This window comes from Sitophilus oryzae, unplaced genomic scaffold (assembly GCF_002938485.1).
Source record: "Sitophilus oryzae breed Bouriz unplaced genomic scaffold, Soryzae_2.0 scaffold_466_pilon_pilon, whole genome shotgun sequence".
Taxonomy (NCBI): domain Eukaryota; kingdom Metazoa; phylum Arthropoda; class Insecta; order Coleoptera; family Curculionidae; genus Sitophilus; species Sitophilus oryzae.
The window spans coordinates 57,476-75,650 of record NW_022147047.1 but is presented as its reverse complement, the minus strand read 5'-3'; the positions used below and the strand labels follow the sequence as shown (position 1 = coordinate 75,650).

The following is an 18,175-nucleotide window of genomic DNA, read 5'->3' as shown; positions in this document are numbered from 1 at the left end:
GTCCAGATTAGCCCTGGCAGCAAAAGGAGACGTTAACTAAAATCTTTACTTTACTTTATATAATTTCGATTTTATTCTTTGATATACAAGGTGTTCCTTAATGATATGCTAATATTTAAGGGGGTGATTCTATAACATTAGATATACCTATTTTGAAAAAAAAAATAGAAAATTTTACCACCCTTTATCTGAAACGTTAAGATGTTTAGGACTTATATTCATATGAAGTTTTTTTCTTAGAATAGGTCCAAGAATCACATCCTTAAATATCAGCATGTCATTAAGGAACACCCTGTATGGTTATTATTAATTTTTATTAACATCATATTTTTTTGCTGTTGTTAAGGAGCGTTCACTCCGGCTGAGCCGCGCAAATCATTTTTTTTAACATATACTTTTGTGCGCGCTAAAAAAAATACACTTCAAAAGTACATGTTAAAAAAATGTTTTGCGCGGCGCAGCCATGTGAACGCACCTTTGAAATATCACATTTTCCAATAACAATTATCACTCTTACTGTAGCATGGAACTAAATAAATTTTGAGCTTCTTTAACATTTCAGAACAGCAAAAAATATGACGTTAATTAAAATTCTATCAATAACAATCTATCAAAGAATGAAAACGAAATTATATTTACCTATAAAACGGTATGGAAATTTGGAAAAGTATAAGGGGAATTAACCATTTTAGAACAAGCAAACTTTTTTACGAAGAATGCATTTTTCTCAAAATGTCAATAATAAAAAAGTTTTTTCTCGTATAAAGACAATCCGGAGGCATACTGTAGTTGTGTAGTTTTTCAAACAATATTTCTTTGGATAAAATTGTTTTCCTCTCCTGGTTTTGAATCATCTGTAGTCGTGAAGAGCTTACAGAGAATCAAGAATTGCTTCAGCACACTGTGCACGCCCTGATTTATTTTTAAATCCCCCGTAACTCCGAACTAAGGAAGTTCCACAGATCTGGCGAGAACTTAACTTATGGAATGAATTTTAATATCCAGTCCGCGTTTCTCCTTGGCGTATCTTTGCCCCCTTCTTTATTTTCACAATGTCGCTCTCTCTACTGGAACAACAGAGCTGGAGATGCTTCCAGTGGCTTTCCACTTGACATATCCTAAGTTATTTGTTCGTGGCCTTGAGTATACGTGACGTATAAGATAAAAAAGTATGTTGGAAGGTCATTTAAAAGAGTTTATTTCTTACTGAATTAATATAAACTTACACCGTCTTGGTTGCGCCAACCATAAGTAAAGTCATAACACCATTAACGGGAACTAAGATGCCAGAATTCCATCTACATTTTATAGGTAACAAACAATATAGAGATTTTGAGTAATAATATAAAATTAAAATGGACTTTTCTCAGATATAAAAATATTTTTTATATTATTATATAGTATATATTATACTAAAAATATTTCGATATTTTGTATTATAATATTTTGTATATTATTCCATTTAAAATAAACTTTTTAGATTAGTTCAACTACGGTAGCGAGCATAGTTTTAATCGCCGGTTTTGCTAGTGGGGCATAATTGGAGCCATTTCGGCTATAACGAAATTTTTTAAAGGTACATAATTATAATTTTAGAGCATGTCCATAAAACATTTAATCACAGTTGATTAAAAAAAGTATACCATTAATATTAAAAATTATATTTTATCCTCTCATAGTATATGTCTATTTGATTTTTTGATTATGTACCGAGCACTTTGTTTAGTCACTTTATTCGTCGAACTGCTTGAATTCATTTTTGCTTTTAATCAAATCGGTGTGAGAAACTATGAAGCTATAAAATGTTGTTTTGGAAGCAGGGCCGGATCTACCTAAGGGCTGTTTGGACTGCAGCCCAGGGCCCCGAGGTTACAAGAGGCCCCCAGACCCCGCTAAAAACAAGAGACCCATAGGTGGGAACTGTTGAATCGTGAAATAAAATTAAAATTCACGTTAAAAAGTTTAAACCAGGCCAGATGGTCTTGCCACTATGATGCTGTCAAAGCCTTAAAAAATAATTATGATGAGATTATGAAAATTTTCGAAAGTTTCACCGAAAATGAGATTGAGAAAGTTGATTTCCGGAAAGAGGCACGAAATTTATTCAATAAAATGGCGAAACTTGAGGCTGCAATTTTGATTATCTTTTGGGAAGAAGTTTTGGAGAGATTTCATTTAGTTAATAAAAAAAATACAGAGCCCTGGTTTAGACATTTGTGAAGGCAACAAGTTAATTGTGTCATTAAAAGACTTTTAGAACAACATACGACACCAATCAGATCAAAAGCTAAAGGAATACGAAGAGAAAGCTAAAAAATTAAGTACTAGTGTGGGAATAGACTACAATGACATAAACAAGAGACGCATTACTCCAAAATGTTCAGATAAGTCTACAGGTGAATTCTCAGTATATGGCGCCGGCGCAGAAAGATTTAAAAGAGACACGTTAAACGTTGCGTTGGATAAGCTGATTATGGATTTAAATAAAAGGAGCCAAGTCTATATGAGACTTCTAGCAAAAAATTCAAATTTTTAATGGATTTGCAAGACAAAAATATCGAAAACATAGATTTGGAAATTGCTCGTCATATTATTGATTACTATCCCGATGACGTAGACGAGCATTTAGTGAATGAGTGCATTCAATTAAAATCGTACTTACTCCAATCTAAGCCAGAGTACACCTCTTGCAGTGACATTTTATGCTCATGTATGAAAATAAACTTATTGACGTGTTCCCTAACTGCTATACCATTTTAAAGATTTTTTAAACACTGCCAATCATTAGCTGTGAAGCAGAACGCTCCTTCTCCAAGATGTCCTATGTAAAAAATAAATATAGGACAACAATGTCAAACCATTGACTAAATAATTTATCACTTCTTTCTATAAATTGTGATCTAACAAAAGACTTGCAATGTGATGACAAAATAACTGTCAATTTCTGTGACTGCAACCTATCAATTTCTTTTACTAATTCATAATAAATAAATAAAATTGTTTTAGTTTTTTTGTTCTTATTATAATATCACTATTTCGGTTTTCTCTCACCCAAAGGCTGCTCTGGAAGAGATTGCTACCACAGCAATAAGGTCGCCTTTTGTACAACTAATACTCTCGTATATTTAAGTAACATTTATGGTTTTTTTGTGCAATAAAGAATATATAATAATAATATATCATTATAGAAACAGTTTTTTGACATGGCTATTAGTTGAGTACTTAGGTAGGCCCCTAAGTAGTTTCCGCCCAGGGCCCCACAAACTCACGATCCGCCCCTGTTTGGAAGAGTTGAATATCCGGGAAAGTTGAGTTATTGAACGTTATTGCACCCAACAACGCCCTAATTACGCTCTCTTTTACGCGATAACATTTTTTCGGCAATTTTATTAACATTATGACAAAACCACGATTTCGATATTATATATGTGATCAACATGACGGAGCGGCGCGGCGGCGTGAACTATATATTGATAATTTCAGATTTTTTCCGTTGAAGCGCTGCGGTCGAAAATTGTTGAAATCAACTGAAATGCACCAAGCCTATACGGAAGATGAATAAATGCAACATTTGTATCGTTTTGAAATGGGACAAAATATAATTAATTCAATAAGAAATAAAACTATATATATTTGGTATCAATTAAACTTTTAGTTACGTAATCGAGGGCGCGATATTTAAATTCATTGTTGCCAACCATGGACATATTTGACGCCGAGATGACTATACTTGTATTCATTTAAAACTTCCCAATATGGCGGACTTCAGTATGGGAGGCTTAAAAAACGAAAATCTCTAAACTGGAATCGACTGTCCTTCAAATCGTTAAAATTGATAATCTGTGGTAAATCCAATTGAATTCTGACACTTGGCTGACATTGACGTTTACCGTTCCTTTTCTAAATATTTTCATTATTTTTTGAGTTTTTATTCACAAATTCTACTTGATTTTGATCTTTTATTTAACCTGCAACCTGCAGTACTAATTATATAGTTATAAATAATCTTTTCACCGATCAAGAATTGACGAATAGGCTGGAAGATATTCAAAATGTGTAAAACGCTTAAAAACGTATTAGAAAACATTGACTCGTTCACAAATTCGTGAAAATAAATTAGTCCAGATGTGTGTAAAAAGGTCTCTAATAATTTTGAGAAGTTTCATCGTATCAGTAATTTTCAGGTTTGTAATATGTATATGATAATAAATAGATTAAAACTTATATTTCAGGAAACAGCGCGGGCATTACAGATTGTTGTAAATCAGTTTTAAAATATAAAGAAGGTTTAAAACAGGTTTAAAAGTTTTTTTTAAAAGAGAAGACCTAAATAAGGTAATGTTGGTAATGGGACCAAACATCAAATAACACTTGAAATATATAATTATGTACAATAATTGTAAGTAGTTTTTATGAATCTGTTTGATATCTATTGCATTGTTTTTATATTTCTTGAAATATATATTTTTTTACTTTACAGGATACATACACAAAGAATAATAAAAAATACAGTTACTCACTAAAAGCACTTAAGGTTTGTAATAGATGTAGTTAGAATATCAAACACCAAACCAAACCAAAAATTATGTTTTATTTTACTGGTATTCCTCACATTTGAAGGGAAAGTCATTTCATAAATAAGCGGGACATTGTATAGTACACTCTATATTAATAATTGTTTTTTATCCTATACTTGTTAGTTAACGCATCACTTACTAGGTATAAAATTTAGTACTGATTAACCTATAGTTGTGGTTGTGATATATTCTGATGTGTTTCTGGCAATTTAAAATAAGTTAATATTTAAACAAACATTTCTGGTTTTCCTGACAGGAGTGTGGACAGAAATTTAATTAAGGTATAATGTGGATAATGTTCTGATGATTACAGTTTGCATGGATGTTTTTGTATGTTGTTATTTTTAATAAAGTATATTTAATGAGTTTTTGAGTATTTCTTTTTCCTTTAGAGGATTGTGTTCTAATCTTTATATATTATAAATTTTCATAAATTATATCTACAAAATTTATTACCTTATAATTGTTTGCTAAATACTTTGTAGTTGATACAGTTTAACAGTATATAAAAGAACTATTTAAATAAGATGTTTGAAAATATATAGCTGTTTTTGCACACATCAATTCAATTTGTGATTAACTGTACTGAAATAAAAACAAACTAAGAGAAATGGGGTGATCTATCAACTATAACATGAAAAGCATCATCCTATTTCCAAGTCTTCTATTAATTTCACTTATTAAACAACTATAATTATTCAATAATCTTGATAATTCTAGGAACTCTCAGATATCGTCAAAACATGAAAACAAAAATTTACTTCCTATAGTTCTTACGTCCCTTTAACTGAAATATAAGAAACAGGGGAGTTAATATTCTCACTGAGAAAGTTTATAAAATACCTTTAAGTAAAATCTCTTCGGATCTGCGGTAAAATACTTTATTCTTATTAAATAAATTCAATAATCTATGTTTTTATTTATGACAACCACCTAATAACCTAACTTTAACGTCAACTTGACAATCCTGAAAAATATTATTGTTAACCAAAGTAAATCAATTTCTGAATTCGCTAACGCCAACTTATTTTTCATTAAAAAAAAATTACCAGTTTTCGTAACTAGGTCGGCCATATTGAGGAACTTTTAAAAGAATAGTACTATAACTGGAATTTAAAATTCCCGCTGGGGATTCAGGTGGCAGCTTTGATGTAAAAAAGTCAAGTTGCCACATTTATGTCAAGTTGTCATATTTATTTATTTCCTGACAGTTTCATTCGTTTTGACACTTTATTTTTGCATTACAAGTTTTTGGTTTAAATAAATAGTGTTGTGGTACTTTAAGCTTAAAAATGTTTACTAGCAGACCTTGCAGTCGAACATTGTTCTTTTTAGAACTTCTTTTATTACGGTTGTGTATAGGATAGCTTAATAGCCGTTGCAAAAATTCATCGCAACTTTATTAGAATATTTTGAACAGGAAAGCGGTTGTAATGACCCTTTATGTCCCTTAAGTGCTGTTAAGAAGATGAGTTTTGTTGATGTAAATACTTACTGTTTATATATTTATAATTAATTTAGTTTTGTTTCCTAAAATATGTAGATTAAAAGAAAAAATGTAAAAGTGGGCAACGCTGTACCTGTCAAGCTTAATCAGGTGACTAAAATTGTATTTAATATGAACTATATGTTCCAAGGGAAAGTAGAACATAAGTTGTAGGGAATTTAAGTCTACAAAATTGTTCAATATTTTATTTAAAAAATTCGAAAAAACAAAATTCAACATTCAACTGAACGAAAAGTTTAGACTCTCTATTTTTTTTTGAAAAAATTTAAGCGATAAGGCTAATCCTCAAATATTTTCAACTTAAACTGATTTAAAATGAATAAAATATCACATTTAAGCCCTTACTACTCACCAATCTCCAGGTATTTTTGGTGTACTGGATCGTATTCGTCCCACACGATTGTTCTGAACCTGTTCCTCTCCCTCGACGCGGCCAGAACCGGTTCCTGTTTGTGGTGTTCGTTAGGATTCCTGCAAAAAAGGACTTCATTAAACTTTGCTCGGCGAAAAACTCCCGGATAATTAGAATTAAGGTTTTATTAGGTCGACCCGAAGGGTGCGGTTAGGCGTAAACTGGAAGTTTTACTATAATTGCGTTGGTGGTTGTTTAGAAAAGATTATACCGGGTGCGTCTCAAAAGTGGCTCACCCCCTATAACTTTTTTATTTTTTCAGATAAAAAAAACGAAATTTGGTGTGTTAGTATATGACATAAATTAGGATTGATTGACGTATTCAATCCTTTTCGACCACTTCCTGTTTCACCGGAACTTACTACAACTTTTGATTTTTAAATGGCACCTTCGGTTTTTTTACTTTATTGGATAGAAAATGACAATCTGAATAGAATGACATATCATATGTCAACTTTTAACATTTTCGCTTATAAAATTGTATTTTAAATTTCAATCAATGGCTGTGTTAGAAACACTAATTTTTAATCAATGAGCCTGGGAAAAATATGTTTGATCGTCTATGTTTTAGTGTCATGTCCCGGCCGGTAAAAAGATGCCTAAATCGTATTTTTAATCATATCAATTTTTTTTCAAATGGAACGAGGGTGGTTGATTAGCATATTTGGAAAAAGCATTTTTTACGATATACTTTGGTACCACACGCTTATTTAACCCTATATTACAACTCCGAATAAAATATATGCGAAAATATCAAAATCTGACATATGATAGGTCATTCTATTCAGAGTGTCATTTGCTATCGAATAAAGTAAAAACATACCGAGGGTGGCATTTAAAAATCCAAACTTGTAGTCATTTTCGATGAAACAGGAAGTAACCGAAAACAGTTCTAATTTATCATATTCTACCAAACCTCAATAACATACCTACCAAACCTCATTTTTTATCTAAAAAAAATAAAAAAGTTACTGGGGTGAGCCACTTTTGAGGCGCACCCGGTATAGGGTGTCTTTATTTTCCGTGATTGGTAGAACTAGACTTTTTTTTAATTAAAATCAGTTTATAGGACTTATTTAACTTTACAATATATCCCCGGAACCCAATCGGGGTGCCAGCCCACTAAACGATAGATAGTAATGAAAAAGCAAACGATTTAACTAGAAAAGGGGCAAACATTCCACTAACTGGACATGAACCGTTCTGCTTTCCAAGCGGAATCCAACCTAAAGTAAAAAAAAAGTCCTCAAGAAGCCTGGAAGACTCCATCCGTAACCTGGAATGAGTATTCTCCAGCCGTCTAAGACATTCAAAGACATTTCTCGGGACTTATGACTGAGAAAAATCAGATCCCCTCAATGAACACCACAGTAGAAATAAAGCCAAGAAACAATGACAAATGCAGATTCTGTGGGGAAAATAGGAAAAAAGGCCAGAACTGAAAGCGCCGAGACGACAATCATTCGTGCCATAAACTTTGGTATGACTGATATCGGAGATGGGAAACAAACCTCTATAAAACCGTCCCAGATACTGGTATATTTGTCAAAGTCCTGAGACTCTATGATGAGTTCTAACTCAAGAAAGGGGCACACAATAAATCTATAATACAATCTACAAATTTAGAATGTTCCCGGATCGTCTTTACAAGAGCAACAACTTTCTATTGTTATTTTTTCGAGAAAAATGCATTTTTTCAAATTTTTTTGAATATACTAAAATGGCTAATCCTTATTATTACTTTATTTATTAATCCTTATTATTACTTTATTTATTACTGTCATATTTTAAAAACTGTAATAATCTCAATATATTATATTGAAAGCTATTTACAATAATTTTTTTGAATGTTAAACTTAGGGTGGACAATACATTATTATTTTAAATAAAGCTTTATTCAAATACAAATATTTACCCATATTCAATCTATTGTTTATAACCAACTGAAATGACCACAAATCCGTGATGATTTATTTAGAGAAGGAACTGTGATTTATGTTCAATATTATATTTCAATAATATTGTATATTTGTTATATAAATTTGCTCATGGCCACAGTGCATGCATATTAAAGGATATTCTGGGACAGAATAATATATACTCTGTCTAACGAAAGAAAATACAGTCACAGTTGTTGTCTGTCATGGACTGTATTTTATACCTAGAACTTCCATCTCACAATTGATACGTAATTTAAAATAACATCGTTGCCAAATGCGCTTCCGTTACGCCATCTTTGGCGTTTGTCGCAGCCATGTCGATATATTTCTCTGAGTCAGACGACTTTAAATAATATATCGCTTACAACGAGCACAGTCAAAAGGTAGAATGTTTTCCGTGTCACAATTTTATATCCGTCAATATGAAATATTGCACTGAGCTTCGTTCATGTTACTTTGTATATTATGTTATATGCCACTGGTATTTGCTCGATACAATTTATTTCAAATGATATCTATATTTTTATGACTGGTTCATTGCTCTAACATTTTGGGAATATTGTCTCATTTAAAAGATTTAAAGTTATTTTTACTATACAAAGAAGTTATTTATTTATTAAGATTATTAAATCAAAATATCATAATTTATTCTTGTGTTATACACGTTTTATTGTTAATTTCACGTTGTATACGAGACACACTCATACAGCTCTAGTTGGCAGGTTTTCTCGCATTTCCTCTAATAGAAAACTGGAATAAATTTTCCTTTATGCTCATTTTCATCCCCTATAAAGCACGTCGTTTTTAATTTGCTCTAGAGGCGGCTGTTCGCCACCTGAATCGTTTTAATTTAAATTTTCCTCAAAATTCTCCTATAAGTTTTCACCATTTTAATATCTCAGGATTTTAGGTCAATTATGGCTGAGACAAGAAAGACATTTAAGCTGCGAATGGTAATTGAAAATTTGTTTTAATAATCTAGATTTTTTACTAATTGCTTGAATGCATAGACTTCGATAAGCAAAGACAGAAAGGCTGTCAAAATGGGCCTTCTAAAACCTAACAAATATCTAAAGCTGATGGAATTGACGGTCAAAGCCATCTGCATTTTGCCGAATGAAAAAGAAACGGCAGAAAACGAGTTATCAACTCAAGGGAGGAGAGTTTTGAGGGTCAGATCCTCATAACAAGAATTGACCTCAAATCCATGGAGGTAATAGAGAAAGAGAGATTTATTCTCTATTATAGATCCGGGGAAAAACACATCAGATCTAAGCAGAGACTAGATTAAAGAGGTAGAGAAGACTGATCCTCCAGCTTGACACCTCAAGGGTATCTCAGCCGGAGACAAGCTTCTAGTAGGAGGTAGATGTGCACTCCTCTGAGGAGGAACATCTGTTGTCAGAGAAAGATGGGAATTACCCTATCCCTCGTACAACAGGAAGATCGTTTTGTATGATGAGTTATAGACTTTATGATGAGTGACTCAAGAAAGGGGGACACAATAAATCTTTAAGGTCGCAGTGATTAACTCACCTTCTGCTCATTAACATACTTAAGAAAGTAATATAAATGATAAAGATTAACTACATATATAACCCCTTAATCCAGTAATATTACGATTTAAACCCGACAAAATTCAGAAAGTTTTGAATATTGGTAGGTATGTTGGGGATAGCATGAGGATTACTAAACCGAAAAGTTCCCACCCCTAAATAGGGTGCGTCATCCCCCAGGACATTGTTTCTACCCCCATTTTGAGTTTTTTAGATAATTTCGGTAACGGTGCATTTCTCGACAAAAATACCTTGTAAAATTGTATTAGACCTACAGGGGATACCACTTTAAAAAAACGCATCAAATACTTTACCTCTAGAGTGATGTGGAAATAAGTACAAATCACCCTTTTTCTAGGGGTACAGGAGTGTGAGAGAAGAACGTATATTAAAATTCTAAGTATAATTTAGTGGTTACTGTTTTTTGTTAGCGTTAAACATTAAACTTTAAATTAGATTGAACTGCAGATAGTGCTAGTCATAACCAACCCTTATATTTGTGCCCTATTTGCCACTTTATTATTAACTTTTAGAAAAAAATGTATTTATCTTTTTAATAGAGAATTTTATGAAGAAAAATTTTCTGTACAGGTATTTTTGTCGAGAATTGCACCGTTGCCGAGATTATCTAAAAAACTCAAAATGGGGGTAGAAACGATGTCCTGGGGGATGACGCACACTATTTAGGGGTGGGAACTTTTCACTTTATTAATACATATGATGTCCTGATTATTTCCACCAATTTTGAAAACTTTATGAATTTTGTCGGATATATCGCAATTTGAGCCATAATATTACTGAACTACCTTTAAGTAACTACATAAAATATAAACTGATCTTGTTAAAGAATGTATTTTTAGTGTGTGAAATCCGTCCCGTTGTTTTCCACCCTACCAGTTTAAAATCGTTTTCACAGGCACTTGGATGTTTAAAATTTAACACTTGGAGAGGACCTTTTCGGACAAGGAAATCATTTATCTCGAGCTTGCGGAAGATATATCGCACAGTGGCTGATGTTTTACGGTAATAAATAGATTTCCCGAAAAAAGGTTCTTTTGTTGGATACGATTTTTATGCTACGTCATTACTCTAGCATTCAAGAAAATAAATATTTAAAAGAGCGAGTCAACATTTTCTATTAAATAAAACATTCTTTTAATCTTTGAAAATACTAGAATTAGCTAAGTTCTTCAAATTTTTGTATTTTTTTACAACGTAATATACAGGGTTGTTCACCACATACGACACGAAATATTGTAGCTAAACGATTAGATTTTTACAAATTGTAAGTTTTGGGTTCGCTGAAGGACTATTAGAGCTACAATTTAAAAATATTTTTACAAGATACAGAGTGTCCCAAATAAATAAAAAATATCAAAGTTGTATTTTTTTTAAATGGAACACCCTCTATATTATTACATTTTTAGTTTCTACGATTAAAATATAGGTAAATTTGATAAAGGTTTATTACACTTAAACCTTACCGTTTTTGAAATATTTTCAATTTTGTGAAATTGCAGTCAAAATTTTAAGGCTTAATTTCTCCAAGGGTATCAAAGTTTTTAATACTAAATATTTACTGAAGTTTTTTTATTTATTGATCAGTTATTATGTTGCAATAGTAAAAATTATACTACCTTATACAGAGTGTCTAAAATTGTATTTTAAATAATTACTAGCTTTAAACGGCAATAACTTGTTTAATTTAAATGGAACACCATGTATATTTTATGAGAATTAGATGCACAATTTAAATGCCATCAAATTGTATTATATCATTTTTTACCTATCTTTTCAAGTTTCCGTAGAAAATGCATTTTCTTGTAATTTTAATTTCATTTATCAATATACCCATGGAATACTGACATTTTAGATTATTTTTAAAGATGTACCAAATTTTTAAAGAGTACAGATACTAATATTGTCGATATAGTTTGTTTATTTTATTAAAAAATTAAAAAAAAAACTGTTTAAATATTTGTTAAAGAGGACCAATTAATATGATTCCAGTATTCAAACTACATTAGTTGACCGTTTGCGTTGATTAATAATAATTACTCCAAATACTAAAATAAAATAAGTGTGGTAAAAAGTAACATCTTAAAAATGATATTTCATTTTTTGACAAATGCTTATTTATAACAACAGAGACATTCATTTTCATAACTTATTATTATATTGATTTCTGATTCAAATCCACATTGATTTAGAATAATTTATTAACGAACATAATTAAGTATGTAATTAATTAGTATTTGTGCGGAAATAATGGTGGTATATTTAATTAATGGTATACGCTTTTATAAAGATTTAAATAGTTTTATTTTTGCATACAAATGGGTTAGTAATATTATCATTTTGCTAAAAACAATAATAATACTAGCCTGTACATTTTGTACATTTGTTGCTTTAAAAACAATCTAAAATGTCAATATTCCATGGGTATATTGATAAATGAGGTCTAAATTATAAGAAAATGTATTTTCTACGAAAACTTGAAGGGATAGGTAAACAGTGGTATAATACAACTTGATAGACAATTAAATTATGCATTTGATTCTTCTAAAATATACAGGGCGTTCCATTTAAATTAAACAAGTTATTGCCGTTTAAAGCTAGAAATAATTTAAAATAAATTTTTAGACACTCTGTATGAGATAGTATTATTTTTATTATTGCAACACAATAACTGATCATTAAATAGACTTCAGTAAATATTTAGAATTAAAAACTTTGATATACCCTTGGAGAAATGAAGCATTAAAATTTTGACTGCAATTTCACAAAATTGAAAATATTTCAAAAACGGCAAGGTTTAAGTGTAATATAAAGTGAAAGTAAAGTAGTTACCGCTCAGTACATAATCAAATTTACCTTTATTTTAATCGTAGAAACTAAAAATGTAATAATATAGAGAGTGTTCCATTTAAAAAAATACAACTTTGATATTTTTTATTATTTGGGACACTCTGTATCTTGTAAAAATATTTTTAAATTGTAGCTCTAATAGTCCTTCAACAAACCCAAAACTTACAATTTGTAAAAATCTAATCATTTAGCTACAATACTCCGTGTCGTATGTGGTGAACAACCCTGTATAATCATTAATACCGTATGATCGAGAAAAAACGGCGTCAGCGATGGCTATGGAATGAAGATCGCTGTCATTTTATATGTTAATTTATATGGGAAATGTCATCGATGTTCATTTCCCATGCAACTGGACACCATTTTTTTTTTTCGATCATACGGTATATTCTAATAAATGTCTGTTAATTCTCTTAAACCTTAGTTAATAATAAAAAGAAAATATTAAAAATATATTATCTATTTTGTGTGTGAAATGTAAAACTCTGTCAGAAATTGACAACATTTGAAATTGATAAGAACAATAATTGACAAAACACTGATATTCCTGTAAAATTTAAAAAACCTGCGGAAAATTAGCAGAAAGAAAAATATGAAAACAATACTAGTGGAGGAAATAAGTGGGGGAAATAAGTGAAAGAAATGAAATTATAGGTTGAAAAAGGTAGTAAAAGTGCATAATATAACAATAATCTAAAGTAAAAATATTTATTACAGTTGAGGGTTGGAACCTTTGGTGTTAAACAGCAAAATAAAAACACTAAATCACCACAATACACCAAAACACTTTTACTTTTACACTGGACGCGCGTTTCGCTAACCATGTTAGCATCATCAGCAGATGATTATAATATTTGAGTTTATAATCTGTTGATGATGCTAACATGGTTAGCGAAACGCGCGTCCAGTATAAAAGTAAAAGTGTTTTGGTGTATTGTGGTGATTTAGTGTTTTTATTTTGCTGTTTAACACCAAAGGTTCCAACCCTCAACTGTAATAAATATTTTTACTTTAGATTATTGTTATATTATGCACTTTTACTACCTTTTTCAACCTATAATTTCATTTCTTTCACTTATTTCCCCCACTTATTTCCTCCACTAGTATTGTTTTCATATTTTTCTTTCTGCTAATTTTCCGCAGGTTTTTTAAATTTTACAGGAATATCAGTGTTTTGTCAATTATTGTTCTTATCAATTTCAAATGTTGTCAATTTCTGACAGAGTTTTACATTTCACACACAAAATAGATAATATATTTTTAATATTTTCTTTTTATTATTAACTAAGGTTTAAGAGAATTAACAGACATTTATTAGAATATACCGTATGATCGAAAAAAAAAAATGGTGTCCAGTTGCATGGGAAATGAACATCGATGACATTTCCCATATAAATTAACATATAAAATGACAGCGATCTTCATTCCATAGCCATCGCTGACGCCGTTTTTTCTCGATCATACGGTATTAATGATTATACAGGGTTGTTCACCACATACGACACGGAGTATTGTAGCTAAATGATTAGATTTTTACAAATTGTAAGTTTTGGGTTTGTTGAAGGACTATTAGAGCTACAATTTAAAAATATTTTTACAAGATACAGAGTGTCCCAAATAAATAAAAAATATCAAAGTTGTATTTTTTTAAATGGAACACTCTCTATATTATTACATTTTTAGTTTCTACGATTAAAATAAAGGTAAATTTGATTATGTACTGAGCGGTAACTACTTTACTTTCACTTTATATTACACTTAAACCTTGCCGTTTTTGAAATATTTTCAATTTTGTGAAATTGCAGTCAAAATTTTAATGCTTCATTTCTCCAAGGGTGTATCAAAGTTTTTAATTCTAAATATTTACTGAAGTCTATTTAATGATCAGTTATTGTGTTGCAATAATAAAAATAATACTATCTCATACAGAGTGTCTAAAAATTTATTTTAAATTATTTCTAGCTTTAAACGGCAATAACTTGTTTAATTTAAATGGAACGCCCTGTATATTTTAGAAGAATCAAATGCATAATTTAATTGTCTATCAAGTTGTATTATACCACTGTTTACCTATCCCTTCAAGTTTTCGTAGAAAATACATTTTCTTATAATTTAGACCTCATTTATCAATATACCCATGGAATATTGACATTTTAGATTGTTTTTAAAGCAACAAATGTACAAAATGTACAGGCTAGTATTATTATTGTTTTTAGCAAAATGATAATATTACTAACCCATTTGTATGCAAAAATAAAACTATTTAAATCTTTATAAAAGCGTATACCATTAATTAAATATACCACCCTTATTTCCGCACAAATACTAATTAATTACATACTTAATTATGTTTGTTAATAAATTATTCTAAATCAATGTGGATTTGAATCAAAAATCAATATAATAATAAGTTATGAAAATGAATGTCTCTGTTGTTATAAATAAGCACTTGTCAAAAAATGAAATATCATTTTTAAGATGTTACTTTTTACCACACTTATTTTATTTTAGTATTTGGAGCAATTATTATTAATCAACGCAAACGGTCAACTAATGTAGTTTGAATACTGGAATCATATTAATTGGTCCTCTTTAACAAATATTTAAACAGTTTTTTTTTAATTTTTTAATGAAATAAACAAACTATATCGACAATATTAGTACCTGTACTCTTTAAAAATTTGGTACATCTTTAAAAATAATCTAAAATGTCAGTATTCCATGGGTATATTGATAAATGAATTTAAAATTACAAGGAAATGCATTTTATACGGAAACTTGAAGAGATAGGTAAAAATGGTATAATACAATTTGATAGACATTTAAATTGTGCATCTAATTCTCATAAAATATACATGGTGTTCCATTTAAATTAAACAAGTTATTGCCGTTTAAAGCTAGTAATTATTTAAAATACAATTTTAGACACTCTGTATAAGGTAGTATAATTTTTACTATTGCAACATAATAACTGATCAATAAATAAAAAAACTTCAGTAAATATTTAGTATTAAAAACTTTGATACCCTTGGAGAAATTAAGCCTTAAAATTTTGACTGCAATTTCACAAAATTGAAAATATTTCAAAAACGGCAAGGTTTAAGTGTAATATAAAGTGAAAGTAAAGTAGTTACCGCTCAGTACATAATCAAATTTACCTTTATTTTAATCGTAGAAACTAAAAATGTAATAATATAGAGAGTGTTCCATTTAAAAAAATACAACTTTGATATTTTTTATTTATTTGGGACACTCTGTATCTTGTAAAAATATTTTTAAATTGTAGCTCTAATAGTCCTTCAACAAACCCAAAACTTACAATTTGTAAAAATCTAATCATTTAGCTACAATACTCCGTGTCGTATGTGGTGAACAACCCTGTATAATCATTAATACCGTATGATCGAGAAAAAACGGCGTCAGCGATGGCTATGGAATGAAGATCGCTGTCATTTTATATGTTAATTTATATGGGAAATGTCATCGATGTTCATTTCCCATGCAACTGGACACCATTTTTTTTTTTCGATCATACGGTATATTCTAATAAATGTCTGTTAATTCTCTTAAACCTTAGTTAATAATAAAAAGAAAATATTAAAAATATATTATCTATTTTGTGTGTGAAATGTAAAACTCTGTCAGAAATTGACAACATTTGAAATTGATAAGAACAATAATTGACAAAACACTGATATTCCTGTAAAATTTAAAAAACCTGCGGAAAATTAGCAGAAAGAAAAATATGAAAACAATACTAGTGGAGGAAATAAGTGGGGGAAATAAGTGAAAGAAATGAAATTATAGGTTGAAAAAGGTAGTAAAAGTGCATAATATAACAATAATCTAAAGTAAAAATATTTATTACAGTTGAGGGTTGGAACCTTTGGTGTTAAACAGCAAAATAAAAACACTAAATCACCACAATACACCAAAACACTTTTACTTTTATACTGGACGCGCGTTTCGCTAACCATGTTAGCATCATCAACAGATTATAAACTCAAATATTATAATCATCTGTTGATGATGCTAACATGGTTAGCGAAACGCGCGTCCAGTATAAAAGTAAAAGTGTTTTGGTGTATTGTGGTGATTTAGTGTTTTTATTTTGCTAAAAATATTTAGTATTTAAAATATATCAACACTTACCCAGTTCTTGCAAAGTTGGCAATGAATATTATAAACGATTCCGAAAGAGCTAACTCAGATCTAGTATAGTTCTTTGGAAAATGATTGAAGCCATCCACTAATGGAGCACCGAACATATAAGGTAGCTCTTCCCCATGGACAGTACCCATTCTCTGAAAAGAAAAAGAAAATTATTATAATGAATCTTTAACATTGCTGTTGAGGAAGAAAAATATAACTTTTTATTTGCAAAAATAAATGCAAACTGTGACTTTGAATTTAAAATATGATTTGTGAATTGATTAATAAATAATAAAAGGTTCTTAGATATTTTACGACTCACTTTACTGAAGAGTATCAATAAAGAAACTTATATTTATAAAATTATTATCATTAAATGAATCATTATTTTGTTGACGTCCTTGTTAACTACATTTGAGCCAATTAGATTCACGTTTTCGTCAAAAATACGAATTTTATTGATTGGCTTTGTGTTGTTGTGACGCCCTTGACATTTCCGCTGCGTTATTAATCATTGTGTCGGCTCAGATTATGACAGCGTACATTTATCACCCATAAGGACGTTTTCGACAGTAAATATTTATGGATTCTTAATCGGGTCTTGTTACTCTAACTGGAACACTACAGTTCCTTTGTTAGTCCGCTCAGTACAAATAAATTTATACTACGTTAATTACTGTCTAAATTTGTCTTGCCAGCACACAAGGTCGACTTTCTGAATAAACATGAGCGCCGATATGGCCTGTTTTAAGTAACACTAGTAAGACGAAGAACCCTTATCTAACTACTAACTTTAAATTGTATTTATATTTTAATACAAAAACGGGAATAGTATTTTTTTTTAAAAACGGGAATAATAATCTATACATTAAGTTATCAAGGTGTTGCTTGTGACTTGTTTACCGAACCCCGTGGAAAAAAGCGTTGATGATAATGTTGTGCAAAGAAACCTTTTTAAAAGCTTTTGTATAATATAATTTAGTAATTTTGTGTCATATCATCAATTATTTTGCTTTCTCTTAATGCTTGCTTAGTTGGGTTAAAAAAACGGCATCAAAGACGAATGGGGAATGACCATCGATGATAATTTTGGCGAGGTCAATCTCTAGACGTCATTTAGTATAAATGAACATAAAACTTTTCAAAAATTGATACGAAATATA

The 18,175-nt window shown here is 30.1% G+C and overlaps 1 protein-coding gene across 1 annotated transcript in view; it reads right to left on the bottom strand.

Moving 5' to 3' along the window:
- LOC115886015 (neuroligin-4, X-linked-like) overlaps window positions 1–18,175 on the bottom strand; it is a gene marked incomplete at its 5' end in the record, with an annotated part of 80,961 nt that overhangs the window by 32,439 nt on the left and 30,347 nt on the right. The window contains 2 exons of the mRNA XM_030905043.1: window positions 6,437–6,555; window positions 17,013–17,164. Coding sequence (XP_030760903.1) covers window positions 6,437–6,555; window positions 17,013–17,164 — 271 coding nt within the window. The remainder of the gene's footprint in view (window positions 1–6,436; window positions 6,556–17,012; window positions 17,165–18,175) is intronic.